Genomic DNA, 15,213 nt, shown 5'->3' with positions numbered 1-15,213 from the left:
CCGCCCACTTCCGCCCCCACAAAGGACGAAAATCTGTGGCATCCACAATTTTAAAGATATGAGAAAACCAAAAACGTTGAATTGTAGAGAATGACCATATCTTTAAGACTGCGGAATCTGAATTGGATCGTATTATTATAGCCAGCATCAAGAAAACAATTTCATTTTTTCTCGCCCTGTCTCTCTCTAACACACACGTAGCATAGGCGGCTTTGCTTAGAGTAAAACATTAGCGCCTAGATCTCAGAGACTACAAAAGCTAGAGCAACCAAATTTGGTATCCACACTCCTAATATATTGGACCGAGACGAGTTTGTTTAAAAATTTCGCCACACCCCCTTCCGCCCCCGCAAAGGACGAAAATCTGGGGATATTCAAAAATCTCAGAGACTATTAAGGCTAGAGTAACCAAATTTGGTATCCGCACTCCTGTTAGATCTTACTATAAAACGTGTATCGCATCCACAATATTGCACATTCGAGAAAACTAAAAACGCAGAATCATAGATAATGACCATATCTATCAGATTGCTGAATCTCGATCAGATCAGATCATTTTTATAGCCAATAGGAACAAATCAATTTGCAGTGGCTACGCAGCGTCCGACGTCACGCTCAGACTGATTTTCTGTCTCTCTCGCACGCACTCTTTGTCGTGTCGTTTAATATTAGCGGCGTCTGCCGGAGGAGAGCCATACTGACTTAGTATCGGGTATAACCGTAGAGTTGCGGTGTCCGCAGCAACTCACAACGTTCCCCCTCGTTAATTGTGTATTTAATCCTCTTTGAGATGTGACTCTGTAACCTTTCCCTTTCACATCTTGAAATCAATCACACGCACATCTTGAAATCAAACCAATTGCTCAAGAATGTCTAATTGCATTACAGAGCAGAAAGAACTTGAATTACCCATTGAATTTAATTCAATTCTGACCTCATTTGCTGCTCTTTGAATGTATCTAGAGCCCGTTTGCCTGCAATCAATGATGCCTCTTCAGTGCCCTGCTGCTCCACATTTGCTATACCTTCGTTGGGTCTCAGGTTCGAATCCCCCACACCCCTTTCCTTGCCTTTCCTACGACATGCTCCATAAATCAAAGGCGAGTGTGACGCAATTTTCTTGCAACACCCAATGATGCTACGGAAAAACTAAACAGAAAGAAAAATTTCCAATTTGTATACATTGTTCGCTCAATAAAACCAAGGCGCCGTCGTCGTTGATGGGCTGGAAATTGTCACAGTTTAGTTTTGAATTGTGTTTTATGGTAGGGCCATAAAGCACGCCCAGCCACGCCCATTAGGAGGGTTCAGAGTTCCAAATCCTGCAGCAGGTAGCACATAATGCCAAAGTAAAATCAAAGTTGGGCAAATAAAATATTTATAGAGCAATTAAATGAAGACGCCAAGGAGACAAGACACCCGAAAAAGGATGTCCGACGACATGCACAAACGAGTTCACAAATTTCCCCGAGGCTTACAATGTTGTCATTAACAATTGAGACTGTGTTTCCGCTGATCCAGAGAATTGAGAAACAGCCAACAGAGGATAAGCCACGGATGCGGATAATTGACAAGGACCCGCATCCGAGAACCCTTGGCTGCATTTGCCTGGCGGCGGTAACGGCAACGTCAACGCACGCTGCACGTCCTTCTGTGAAGCTCCATGCCTGTCCTGCTGCCAGACAATGTCTGTGTATGTATATAGTATGTGTGTGCAGGTGGTTTAAGTGTTGTGTGTGTGTTGAAGGCCATGTGCAAGATACTCTTTTTTTTCTGGTAAGGGCTTGTTTGCTTTTGATTTGCTCTTTTCATACACGGATACACGTCAAGTGCAGGGGGATATACCCGCATTCCATTGGTGTTAATACTACTAAAAGGACGAGTGAAAGTGTAAAAAGTTAACAGCTTAAAGTGTTATGCCCACGCAGGGAAAGTTTTTGCATTTGTACCCTCATAAAAACACTCAAAAATTAGTGTACATTACCATAATTTGTAAGTTATGAGGCTTGGCAGTTGAACGGCCAATATATGAACATTATCTACCCACAAAACCAGAGAAAAGGGACTACAATCATTTTAATACCTACACTTTAATTTAAAAATGCATACCAATTGATTGGCTGCGGGAGTGGAAAATGGAAAAATAAAGAGTTTTCACTTAAATAAAAAATAATAAAAGATAAAAAAAGTAGTAGAAAATAAAGCAAAATAGTAAAAAAAATAATAAAAATATTAAATATTTGATTTAAATATATTTCGTATTTTAATAAATTTTAATTTAATTTAAATTAAATATTGTAATAATTAAATTATTTAAATTATATGTATTTCAAATTTAAATTAAAGACATATTAAATTCATATTAAGATGAAATATATTTCCTACTAATAATATTTATTGTATTTATTTATTTATTATGATTTAAATATATTTCGTATTTAAAATAAATTTTAATTTAATTTAAATTAAATATTGTAATAATTAAATTATTTAAATTAAATATATTTCAAATTTAAATTAAATACATATTAAATGCATATTAAGATTAAATATATTTCTTACTAATAATATTTACTGTATCTATTTACTTATTATTCATTTATATATATTTCTATATTTCCTAATATTTATTTTATTTTAATTTATTTCACTTTTTTCATAAATTTATGTTTAAATCAAAGTAAATTCTATTAAATCTGAATATTTTTGTATATAAGAACCGAATATCTAATTAAAATATAGGTATGTTTCTTTTTTACTAACCCATTTTTCTCTAAGTGTATCTACTAAAACTGATATCGATAAGATAATTATCACGGATACAATAGCATACAATAATATGTTTCCCTGTCAAAGGAAATTAGTTCTTCTTTCTTATAGCTCTATACTTTTAAGTTTCAAATAAACAATTTTCAGCATACATCCTGCCTAGGGCCCAGTTCTGGCTGGCCATAAATTGAGTTTTATCGTAGCAGTTTTGTTCCTCCTCGTTACGTTTCTTATTATTTATTACATTGCTTTTTTCGTAGGGGATATCTTTCAGTCGGAATGTCGACTTACTTATTCTGTGGCACATTGAATCGCTTTACTACCACTACTCCCCCAGTGTGTAACTTTCGATTTCCCATTTCGAAGCATTAAAAATGCATATGCCACGATTATTACACATACGTCATGTGTTACACCTCCATTTGATATTTATGAAAAAGACTGAAGCCGAGAAGGGGAAGTGAGAGAATTACCCAAAAAAGTGGCGCCTATGCCCCCACAGTGGCTCTCAAACTGCTGGCTAATTGCGCGACACACAAAGATTCTCATCTCATTTGTTAGTGAGTCAACCATGGAAGAAGCAGAAGCAACAACAATTACCCACTGCTTGACCCAGGACCTAGGCATGCTAATCCCATTACACTGTCGAACAAAAGATGGGCCAAACAAATTTACAACTGGCTTTCCATTTGTGGGATTTGGACTTTGATTCCATAATTAATTTCTGGTAATGATAACAATGTCCCTGTTGTGGTCCCCAGAACCAGGCTGTACAGTGATGCCCAGGCCCCACTGCTGTGGCTTTCATGGCGGCAACAAGCTGTCTATCACCCTACCCTCCACTGTAAATCCGCACTGGCAGCCACTCCACTGTGTGTGTAGCGTCTGTGTGTGGCTTTTGTTGCAGAGCTTTCGCGCGGAGAGCTTTCGCTCAATACTCAAACTGCCTCTGGTTCTGGGTGCGAATGATGGGATGATGCTCAGCGAGAATTGAATTCAATTTGAAAACACCGCTCACAATGAAAAGTCGCTGAAAATCGCTCGGGACAGACAGTTGAAAAAAAATTGAAAATAAATTGAGTGTGGCCCTCAGATCCATAAAATATTTCAGTTGTCTTTTGGGTGCGTAAGAAACACACACAGTTTTTCGTTTGCTTTGGGTGTGTAATCAGAATACGGTTTTGTTTTTTAAAAAAGTGTGTATAAAATAGAAGTTGATAAAAAATATACAACAATTCCGATAGGGGCATACATGTACATATATGTATATGTTTGTACGTTGTACATATAATATAGGGGGAGCATACGCTATGCCCTCAGTTTCTATTCGAGTATATGCAAATGTTGGATATATTTTCCGTTCGTTTCGGTTTTCGTGTGTGAATTTATAATACAAGAATTTTTGCCAGCCAAAGAGAGATTGGCTAGAATATATAGGATGTTCTCGTTCAAAGATAAAAATTGCACATCGAAAGGCATGCTGGAAAAACGTTTAAGCCAAAGGAAAAAATGGAATCGAACATTTATGAATACACTAAAAGAAAAAAGTGACATTTAACCTTAAATCAATTGTTATTTATTTATGCATTCCATTTATGGGTTCAATCACGAAACACCTTTGCCTGACTGACCTTCTCATCAACCGATTTGTTTAATTAAGCACCGAAATTTTTGTTTCAGATGCACGCACATAAATTACTCTCTCAAAAAAATAAAACATCATAAATAACTTACACAAGTGAATGCGAAACACCACCCCCAACCAAAGAGCCACAACGATGAGGTGATGCAACAATTAATTGAAATTATATTTATTTATTTATCATTTATTTATGCGCATTAAATACAAACCACATGGCTGCACACACACACTCAGTCGTACATTTGTTTCATATAAAGAATCGGCATTAACATCAACATCAACAACATACACGACGGAGACGACGACGTCATCAGTAAGAAACCTGAACGGCAAGCGAAATTTCAGCTGTGTACAAAAAAAGAAACAACCTATTAAGGAACTACAAGTCTGTGGTTCAGACTTAAACATACCCCAGCTAAAGAGACTCCAAGGAAAAGGCTACCAAAAATAAACGAGACCAGCTAAAAAGCAATCCTAATATTGATCAACGAGGACTCCTAATATTGTAGACATTTACTTGTATCCAATATGCCCTCTTGCTCTACGATTACTGGGTACAAAGACAACGTATGTCGGTTCAAGCTCTTGGCAATAAGAAGAGCCGCCTCCCCCTCCCTCCAGTCGAAGGTAGACAGCTTTGGGCCAGACTTGAAATCACTCTCTGGCTCTCTGGCTGCTGCCTGGCATGTATAGGGGGATGGGGGGCACCATTCAACAGGTGCTGCCCAGCAGCACAGAACAGAGCAATTCCCCATTGCCCTCGCGTTTGTCAACAGTTAAAAGTTTAATGCTGCCAACACTCGAAATTCGAGCACTCTGCCCCTGCCCCTGCCCCAGCCCTTCATGCACCCCTAGCTAAAAAGCCCTCCCAGAATTTAGCTTAGTGAAAATGTTTGGTTTTTCTTTGTTGTTTACAGCAAACAAAGCGTTAAACAGCAGCGTAAAACAATATATTTTGAGTGGGGAAACAGAAACCCCTTGGAAAAGTTACGGCTTGGCAGCAGATTATTCGAGTCAAGGTTGGGGCCTAAAATGTATAGCCACAAGCGCGGGAGAAATTACAGCCAGCAATACTCGTATTATAATGAGTCCCCAAAGCCCACAAAAGGAGGAAAATGAAAGGCAGGATAACAGGAGGCGAGGAATTGTTTCTGGGAATATTTGAATAAAGTCAACAGCTGCCAAGGCGCTGAATAATTAAATGAGAAAAAAAAAACAGAAGGAAAATAACGGCCATGTTTGCGCGGAAGAATAAATACACAGAGAAATTATGAGAACATAATTTAATGAAAATAAAAATAAACAATACAGAAATGGTAATTTGCTGGGGAATTATTTGGCTTTGATTAGTCAAAAAATTAAGAATATTAAAAGGCCACTTGAAGGCTTGACTATTTGTATTTTTCCTGATAAAAATGAAATAAACGGAAATAGGATAATTAAATGAGAAAACAAATGTTTATGCGGAAGAATAAATACACAGGGAAATTATGAGAGAGAATATATATGTATATATTTTTAATTCTCAAAGTTAAGAATATTAAAGGCCATTTAAAGACGGGACTAAAATTAATCGAATGGATGAAGAATAATTAAATGAGAAAAGAACACAACAAAATTATGAGATCATAATTTAATGTATATGTTTGTATTTGTAATACTCAAAATATTACAGGCCTTTATCTTAATTTTTCCTTTTAAAAATTAACTGAAGGAATTTTCTAGGAAAACATTCAGGAAATTCCTGTAAAATATCTTCAGTAATCTTTCAGTCATCAGCAATCATTAATTCCCATTTAAAGACTAGACTATCTTAATTTATTTCCTTTTAAAAATTATGATAACAGCATTAAGAATGTACCAAGAAAACCTTTAACGAACAGTCTTTCAAATTAGTTATTTTAAATCCATTAAAATATCTTCAGTAATTTTTCAAATCTTCGGTGCCTTTATCCTTCCTTTTTGGCTTAATTTTCTTTCGAGCAAACTTCCCGAGAAAGTCGATTTACCCTTTGGTGAAATGAAATGAAAGTAATTTCATGTCCCCCTCACACTCAACAGGTAACCCCCCAGTTTGTATCCCCAACAGAAAACTCGTAAAACTGTGTCAATTTGCCTCACCCACACACTCGGTACTCGTTGTGTGAGTAATGCGAGGGTCTATTAAAGAAATTAAGCTAAGTTAACAAAAGCAAAAACAAAAGATACAGATACAAAATACAAGCAAGATTGTTCCATAAATGTTCCATATAGTATAGACAGCGACTGGGGAGGCATTCCAAGATCACATTTCTAGCCAGAGGCGAACACAGTATGACATCATCATCTCTATCATCATCATCGCCATTCGATGCCGGCGGCATCTTAGCCGGCAAATGCTAATGAATCAGCTGCCTGCCGCAAATTCTCGGAAGCTTTACAATCGGAAATATCTGCTAAACACTTAACGAAAGCCTCTCTCTCTCCCTCTCTTCCTCTCTTTGTAGCGATAACACCACATCTGTGCCCTTGGCTGACTTCATAGAACCGCCCAATCCAACCGAAGACGAACCATTCGTACCCCTGGCCGAGCCCAGAAAAATGAACGATACGCCCGTGGCAGCGGCTGCCACGCCCACGCCCACCACCGCCACCACCGCACCCATCAGCAATGGTACGCCCACGGAGGCGGCTGCAGCATCGGCGGCTGCAACGACAACTGTGGCCACCAGCGGCAGCAGCGAGAACAGCATCTTCTCCATACTCTATACGATTGGGAAAAAGGTGGCCATTGTGGGCTCCATCTATCTAGTGGGATACATGGGCTGGTCGGTGGCATGGCTGATAGCGCCGGTCATCCTGTCCGTGGCACGCGACCAGCTGGGCAAGACCTCGGCGAAGAAGCGGGACATAGCCAAGGCCTCGGCGCTGGCCTGCGAGAAGGATGTGATCCTGGCGCGAATTGATGAGCTGCCCGCCTGGGTGTATTTTCCCGATGTAGAACGATGCGAATGGCTGAATAAGGTGCGGCTTTCGATTACCCAAATTGCTTACAGATATTTGATATCCCTTTTCTTACAGATTCTGAAACAGGTCTGGCCGAATGCCAATCATTTTACTCGCACGCTGGTCAAGGAGACCATCGAACCGAATGTGGCTCTGGCCCTGTCGAACTACAAGATGAACGGCTTTCGCTTCGATCGCATTATCCTGGGCACCATACCACCCCGCATCGGGGGCGTGAAGATCTACGACAAGAATGTGGACCGGAATGAGATCATCATGGACCTGGATCTCTTCTATGCCAGCGACTGCGACATCAATTTCTATTTGGGTGGCATGAAGGGCGGCATCAAGGACTTCCAGATCCATGGTTGGGTGCGTGTCGTAATGAAGCCCCTGATCCGTTCGATGCCCCTGGTGGGCGGTCTGCAGATCTTCTTTCTGAACAATCCGAATATCGATTTCAATCTGGTTGGTGTCATCGATTTCATGGACATGCCGGGCCTCAGTGATCTGCTGAGAAGGATCATTGTGGAGCAGATCGGCGCTGTGATGGTGTTGCCCAACAAGCTGCCCATTTCCCTGAGCGAAGAGGTGTCCGCGGTGGCTCTCAAGATGCCCGAACCAGAGGTGACTAATAGAAGGGGGATTCTCTCAAAAGGAAATGCACTAAAGGTAATTTTTTCCTAGGGCATTCTGCGCATTCATGTGGTGGAGGCCAAGGATCTGATGAAGAAGGACATCAGTGTGCTGGGCAAGGGCAAATCCGATCCCTATGCCATCATCAATGTGGGCGCCCAGGAGTTCAAGACCCAGATCATCGACAACAATGTGAATCCCAAGTGGGACTACTGGTGTGAGGTGCGTATGATGGGGGAGTCCTGTTGCTCCAACGTTTGTTGCCTTGGCTTTTTGTAGCTGTAGCTGCTGTTGTTGTCGATCGATTTGCTGCATGACACACACACACACACACAATGCCACAATTTCCTGAGTAGTTTTGCCGTTGTTTGCCTTTCTGTTATTTTCCATTTTGATTTTACCCATTCTTTTACCACTCGAATACTCGTGCTCGTTGCGCCTGAACAACAGGCAACAGTTTTTATTGAAATGGGTCAATTTTTCGAGATACAATTGAAGGACTCGGATGATTCCAAGAAAGACGAGAACCTGGGCAGGTAAGCCACATATTTTCTGTTACCTTAAGTCCATACCATTCCTCACCCTCGTTTCGAGAACGCGCCCCGCCCCAATCCCTCAGTGTGAGTAATGTTCGTTCTTGATTAAAGCCCGAAAAGCTGTTGCATGATGCATGTGGCATGTGGAGAGTGGTTCCTCTCCACTATATACTCTTACAACACTATGGATTCAATATATGTACATCTTCTATTCTATTCTATACCACCCACACACTCTCACAACATATGTATGTATTCTTCTAGGCGTGTATTTTTACCACCATAGGCCACTTAATTGGGTTTTCTTTGTGGGACTATGATCAGACAATGCCAGGTGTACTAAACGATGATGTATTGGGCAGGTTGTATTTGCCGCATGAAACTGCATTTCCTTCATATTTGCCGTTCTCTTTTGTGCCATTTTGTTTTTTGAGTTCTGCCTGGAATATTTTATGTAGTACTAACCAGCACGCGCCTGAAACACTGAAGAGTGATGAGCCATCAACGGATGAGGCGGTTTCCGTTGAAGGAAGTAATGGACAGATGTCTTCCCATTTGAGAACTTAAATTTCTTCTATTTCGTTTGGTTTTTCTTATTTTTGAAAACCATCTTAAAGTAATATAAAAGTATTCAGAACTTAAAAAAAACTTGGATTGAGTCATATTTTATCAGAAAATGTCTAAGAACTCTATCATTAATAGCAGAGGAGTTTTATTTTTCTCCATTATATAAAAAAGTGTTGTTTCGTAGCCATCGTCGCCGCTCGATATTCGACTCATATCAGCGCGAGCGCACAAAGCGAGTGAGCCGGGGGTTGGCGCACGAGCATAGCTCTTGCCACTTAGTACTGAAATTGCTTTTTTCACAGCCAATCCCATAATCTCTCAAATCATTCGAAATTTGAATCGATTCTTAAAGATATTCCTAAGCCTGATTTGAGCCTAATATTCAGGCTCTGAGAAGAATTCCTGGATAATTGTCCTTAGTGGCAATATGAATATTTAGATAGATCCATTTGGGTCCCATTTATTTAGGACTGCGTTAACAGTAGCATCTGCAGTATCCTTCTTAAGAATTCCTGACTAGACTTTCTTCCTTCCTAAGAATTCCTTAATTCTTGAGAATTGCTGACGTATAACTTTCTTAGATAAGACTTTAAACCATTCATATCTAATTTTGGAATTGAAAAATGGTACATGTCTATCAGTTTCTCCACTACACTTTAAAGCACAATCGAAGAATCCAACACTTCACGGAAACTGCAATATCCGAGATACAAACGAAATATTCAACACCTTCACAAAACGGACTACAACTTGCATGCCCTTTGACACCACGAGCAGCCCAGGCTGGAGCACCCTGTACCACGAGACACGGATATGAACACCCCCCCCCCCCCCCCCCCCACCACCCCCCAAAAAAAACGAAGAAAACACTGACTAAAGCATGCCTTTGACCATTTTTGTAGTTTAGAACCGCCGAACCTGTAAATATCTCCACCCGTTCGATGAACGTGTACTTTTTGTTAGAGTTTGCGCTGGAACTAACCCCAATATTAATGCGAAAAAATGTCTTTTACATTGCTTTTTGTTCGAACGTGCGAACGGAGCACAGGCTGCGGTCGAGGTCTCGCAGCATGCCATACTCGTGCTCAGACTCTTTGACTGGGACCGCACTAGTGATGATGAGTCGCTCGGCAGGTTAGGCAACCCATTGATTGATTGATTGATTTCATACCGAATGAGTACACACACAGACACAAACGCTGAAACCCCCCTCCAATACGAAGCACAAGAATACAGAAAACTGTTTGATTTTCAGGGGACTTTCTGACCCATGACCCGCTATGAATTTTAAACACTAAATGTTTTCATTTCATTTTGCTAATTTTTTTTCACTATAATTTTTCGTTGAACTAATCCTCGTTGTCATTCAATCAAAAACAGAGCCAGCATCGATATAGCCAGCGTGATCAAAAAAGGCGTTGTGGATAGCGTGAGTAAAGCCGGAATAACTCATCCTTTGGGTAATCCTTAGTAATCCCCCAAAACTATTCAACAGTGGCTGACTCTAGAGGATGCCAAGCATGGTCTGCTGCATGTTCGCCTGCAGTGGTACAAGCTAACCGCTGATCCCAATGATTTGCAGCAGATCCTGCTGGAAACCCAGCTCCTGCGGGTTACCTCCATGAGCTCGGCGGTACTCAGCGTTTTCATCGATTCGGCCAGGCATCTGAAGGTAAGACAACTCCATTTCCTTAGCCCACAGATCATGATATGCGTTGCATCCACAGCAAGCTCGGTCCAGCTCCAAGCCCGATCCCTATCTGGTGTGCAGCCTCAACAAGCAGAAACAGCAGACGGCTATGATCATGAGGGACGACTCCCCCGTGTGGGAGCAGGGCTTCACTTTCCTGGTCAGCAATCCCGACAACGAGAGTCTGAACATCAAGATCTACGACCAGAAGACAGGCAACGATATCGGTCAATATACTTACACGCTGAGTACCCTGCTCAAGCAGTTCAACATGGAGGTGATCCAGCAGCCCTTCCAACTCCAAAAATCTGGCCCTGAATCCAAGCTCTATATGTCGCTGTCATTGCGGATATTGAAACCGGGCGAAATCGACAAGGAATCCGATGCTTTGGAGCAGGTGGCGGCCCTCACACGCAGCAGCTCTGTCAAGACACCCGATGTGGCTGTGGTGGCACCTCCAACCTTCAAGGTGGGTCCCAGCGAGAGTTTCCAAAAGCATCAACCAACCCTTCTATCCCTTGTACACAGGATCCCCAAGCACCCAACAAACGCCAGTCCACAGAGTCACCCATCAGTGAGGAGGAGCTTGCAGTGCCCATGAAAATCTCACCGGCTCTGTCTGCCTCCACGTCCAGCGAGAAGCCGATTAGCGAGCTGGCCGCCTCGGTGTTGACCCATCACTTCCCCGAGACGAGCTCGACGGCGGGCGAGCACGGCCTTGGACGCATTCAGATGTCCATACGGTACAGTGCCCAGAGGCAGAAGCTCGACGTGACCCTGCACAAGATCGTGAAGATACCGCTGCGGGACCCCAGCAACATACCCGATCCGTATGTGAAGCTGTATCTGCTGCCGGGACGCACCAAGGAGTCGAAACGGAAGACGGGCGTGATCAAGGACAATTGTAATCCGGTTTACGATGCCTCGTTCGAGTACCTGATTTCAATAGCAGAGCTCAGGCAGACGGAGCTCGAGGTAACGGTCTGCACACAGAAGGGTTTTCTGTCCGGCAGCAGTCCCATCATTGGCATGGTAAGAACCCCTAACAACAACCCCTAACGGAACCACCCCGAACTGCATTTCCTTGCAATTCCCAAGTGCCTTTTCTTCACCTGTACAGTATATATAGGGACTTTTTCGTGTTACATTCGTTCTTGCTTCGGCAGAACATATACTAAAATTGGAACGATACAGAGAAGATTAGCATGGCCCCTGCGCAAGGATGACACGCAAAATCGTGAAGCGTTCCACATTTTTTTGCTTCTCTGCTGCATTCCCTCAACTGGAATTTCCTTTTATCTTTTTTAGCTGAAAATACCTCTGGACGACAGTGAGATTACCACGCCAGCGGGTCTGAACACATGGTTCGACCTGCAGCCTGAGATGCGGCACGAGTGAAGTGAAGCATCAAGCCGCGTTGCAGTCTCATCCACACAACAGCACAATCAATCCACTCAACTCAACTCAAACAAGAACTAATCACTTTTTTACCAATTGCACTTGACGCCTTTTGTATTTGTTGTGTATAATTTATGTGTATTATAACCTTTGGTCGGGTCGAAACCAAACTAAAATCTTTTAGTCGTGCCTCTACATTTATAACTATCTATTTATTGTAGTCAAATAAATCGAACTGTGTTTTCAACAAAGCATCATTTCACTTCCATACCTTTACAAGGGCCAAAGGTGCACTTCCTTTCTATATTTACAGCAGGTTCAAGACCCACAAAGGATGCTTCCATTTCCAAACTATTAATATTTTTATTTTATTTTTTTTTAATAATATTAATTATGCGTATAGCTCGGAAACTAGTTTTCTTTTATAAATTGCAAAAATTAGGAAAAGGCTCAAAGGAAAGCAGATGGTTACCGTGTTTTGTGGAACCCCTTAGAATTCCCAAGTGCCTTTTCCTCACTTTTACAGTATATATAGGGTTTTTCTTGGTCTACATTCGTTCTTGCTTCGGCAGAACATATACTAAAATTGGAACGATACAGAGAAGATTAGCATGGCCCCTGCGCAAGGATGACACGCAAAATCGTGAAGCGTTCCACATTTTTTTGCACATTCCCTGAACTGGAATTTGTTGTTGCTTTTTATAGCTTCAAGGAGACATTTCTATCTGTGGACCTGCCACAGCCATGGCTGGCATTTAAAAAAGAATTTTGAGAAGAGTGAGAATCTGTCGCTAAAATCATTAAGTGAAATTAAACAAATACTGCTTGGACATTGCTTTAAATGTTTATTTAATTTAAATATTTATTTATTTGCTAACACCCCACAGACATTTTATTTCTCAAACATTGATTCCAATGAATGATGGTTCGAATCCCACCAATGGCGACTATTGTTATTCAATTAATATGAAAATCCAGAAACTATTTTGTTCTCTTTCTTTTTTTATAATAATTTTGTATATTTTTTTTTGTTGGTAAAAGATTTTTTTAGGAATAATAAAAAAAAACAAATTAGTTTGTCATAAATAACACTGCTGTTGGGCATTTCCTTCTCTCAAAAGCAAAGCATAGTGAACGATAGATGGCGACACTCAGCTTTGCTCGTAACGAGAATGAACAACAGATGGCGACCGGATTTGTTGGTCTTTGCTTGCAATTCCCAAGTGCCTTTTCCTGACTGGTTCAGTATATATACGGCTTTTTTTGGTCTATATTCGTTCTTGCTTCGGCAGAACATATACTAAAATTGGAACGATACAGAGAAGATTAGCATGGCCCCTGCGCAAGGATGACACGCAAAATCGTGAAGCGTTCCACATTTTTTTGCCCATATAAACCCGAAATGATGGATAAATAAAACAGAATTTCCTTAGGGTTTTGCTGCTTTGTAGGCATTTTTTTGTTTGTTTTATTATTTATCATCAATTTGGTATGTATTTTGTATGCGTATATATGTATATGTGTATATAGACAATTGGTTTCGTTTTGACACACATATGTACATCCAACGTTTGTTTATTTAGACATAACATTTATGTTTTCGCTTTCTTTGAATCTTTGCTTAATATGCATACAAAATTTGCAATTTTCAACACAGTTTTCGTTTTTATTTCATCATTGTTTAGCAATATATATATATATATATATATATGTATATATATATGTCTGTATGAATATTTGTATAATTTAGATCGATCCAATCCAGAGTTGGAGATTTCGAATCAATGTTTTTTTTTTGTTTTTGGTTCTGGTACTGTGGCCAACGATTTATTTTGAGAGTTTCGTTGTCTGAATCCGAACCTCTACAAAGTTCATCGAAGAACTTTATAATTGAGTTTGAAATTTGTTGTTTCTTTTTGTCGTATCATACCTAATGTTAATTTATTTGAAAATACATAATGCACATATATATGTATCTATATACGTAATATACATCTATGCTTTAAATGGACACATGAATCAGGCTCTTGGTTTTATTTTTATTTTATGTATAAATTGTAGTTCCCAAATTATTATTTCGTTACCGAATCCTGAAACTTTAATTTCGCTTTGCTTTTGTTTTTGTATTTGTTTTTTTTGAGGTAGTAGTTCGCTTAGTTTCGTTATTTTATTTTTATATAAAAATGGGTTGTTTCTCTGAAGCACATTTATATAAAGCACACACATTTACAATAGCCGTAACATTTATGTACATATATGTATGTATGTGTTTTTAATGTATATATTTAATATGTTAAGTATACAATATTAAACACTGAGGAACTGTCGTGCTTATTTCAATGCTCCAATTGCCTTGAATTCTTTGTTACTTTTACTCTCGGTATCGTATCTGTATCTGTATCTGTACTTTTTGTTTGGACAAAGACAAACCTAAGATCTAAGCAACATATACATATACCATATATCTTTGCTTGCGCTTGTACTTTGTGTGTGTGTGTGTGTGTGTGTGTGTGTATATGTGTGTGTGGATCCACTATCCCCTACTCTCTTTAATTCCTAACTTTTTTTGTAATTTTGAATTCTTATCACTTATGTAATGAGGTTAAGCTCCTAAAACATGAGACATTTGAAAACCCTAGATAACTGATGGCCAATTTAGTAATTTAGTATTTAATTTTTTTGTTATAATTTATGTGCGCATATTTGTTGTTTCTGTTTTCGTGTTTAATTTGTTGTAAGCCTAGTTTTAACAGCTACAATTTGTTTTTGTCCACGTGTTCATCGCCTAAGTTCTAAGTTTTTAACTTGAATCACTTTGTAATTTGTATTTTCGTTCTTATTCTCATTCATCGATCCGTTTCGTTTCCCATTTCCCTCAGCTAGAATGTAGTTTAATTCCTTCATTTTTGATATCAACTGAACACAACTCGTTAAGCAACAAATAGCAGTTTGAAAAAAGGCTACGAATATGCATATAGTATGTAGAAAAT

At 39.9% G+C, this 15,213-nt stretch overlaps 1 protein-coding gene and 3 non-coding genes across 8 annotated transcripts; all 4 read left to right on the top strand.

The window, feature by feature from the left end:
- Positions 1–3,764: 3,764 nt before the first annotated feature.
- Positions 3,765–12,474, top strand: LOC108157270 (extended synaptotagmin-1). 5 transcript variants are annotated; one of them, XM_033388226.1, is made up of 11 exons: positions 3,767–3,891; positions 4,450–4,552; positions 6,898–7,414; positions 7,472–8,023; positions 8,084–8,254; positions 10,184–10,269; positions 10,516–10,564; positions 10,631–10,807; positions 10,863–11,294; positions 11,354–11,857; positions 12,134–12,474. In XM_033388226.1, the coding sequence occupies exons 2-11, from the start codon at positions 4,512–4,514 to the stop codon at positions 12,221–12,223; spliced, it is 2,619 nt and encodes an 872-aa protein (XP_033244117.1). In that variant the 5' UTR covers positions 3,767–3,891; positions 4,450–4,511; the 3' UTR covers positions 12,224–12,474. The 5 variants fall into 5 exon arrangements, with proteins under 5 accessions (XP_017144751.1, XP_033244117.1, XP_017144747.1 ...); XM_017289258.2 differs by lacking the exon at positions 10,184–10,269 and adding an exon at positions 8,833–8,930; XM_017289260.2 differs by lacking the exon at positions 10,184–10,269 and adding an exon at positions 8,483–8,568.
- Positions 11,976–12,082, top strand: LOC117187594. The gene has a single exon (XR_004472249.1). It is a non-coding gene; the product is annotated as a U6 spliceosomal RNA (small nuclear RNA).
- A 305-nt stretch (positions 12,475–12,779) lies between the features above and the next one.
- On the top strand, positions 12,780–12,886 carry LOC117187593. Its single transcript, XR_004472248.1, has one exon. It is a non-coding gene; the product is annotated as a U6 spliceosomal RNA (small nuclear RNA).
- Positions 12,887–13,499: 613 nt separating this feature from the next.
- LOC117187592 lies at positions 13,500–13,606 on the top strand. The gene has a single exon (XR_004472247.1). It is a non-coding gene; the product is annotated as a U6 spliceosomal RNA (small nuclear RNA).
- The last annotated feature ends 1,607 nt before the right edge of the window (positions 13,607–15,213 follow it).

The sequence above is a fragment of the Drosophila miranda genome, chromosome 2 (assembly GCF_003369915.1).
Source record: "Drosophila miranda strain MSH22 chromosome 2, D.miranda_PacBio2.1, whole genome shotgun sequence".
Classification (NCBI taxonomy): Eukaryota; Metazoa; Arthropoda; class Insecta; order Diptera; family Drosophilidae; genus Drosophila; species Drosophila miranda.
The sequence above is the reverse complement of the archived record's forward strand: the minus strand, read 5'-3'. Positions and strand labels throughout refer to the sequence as shown.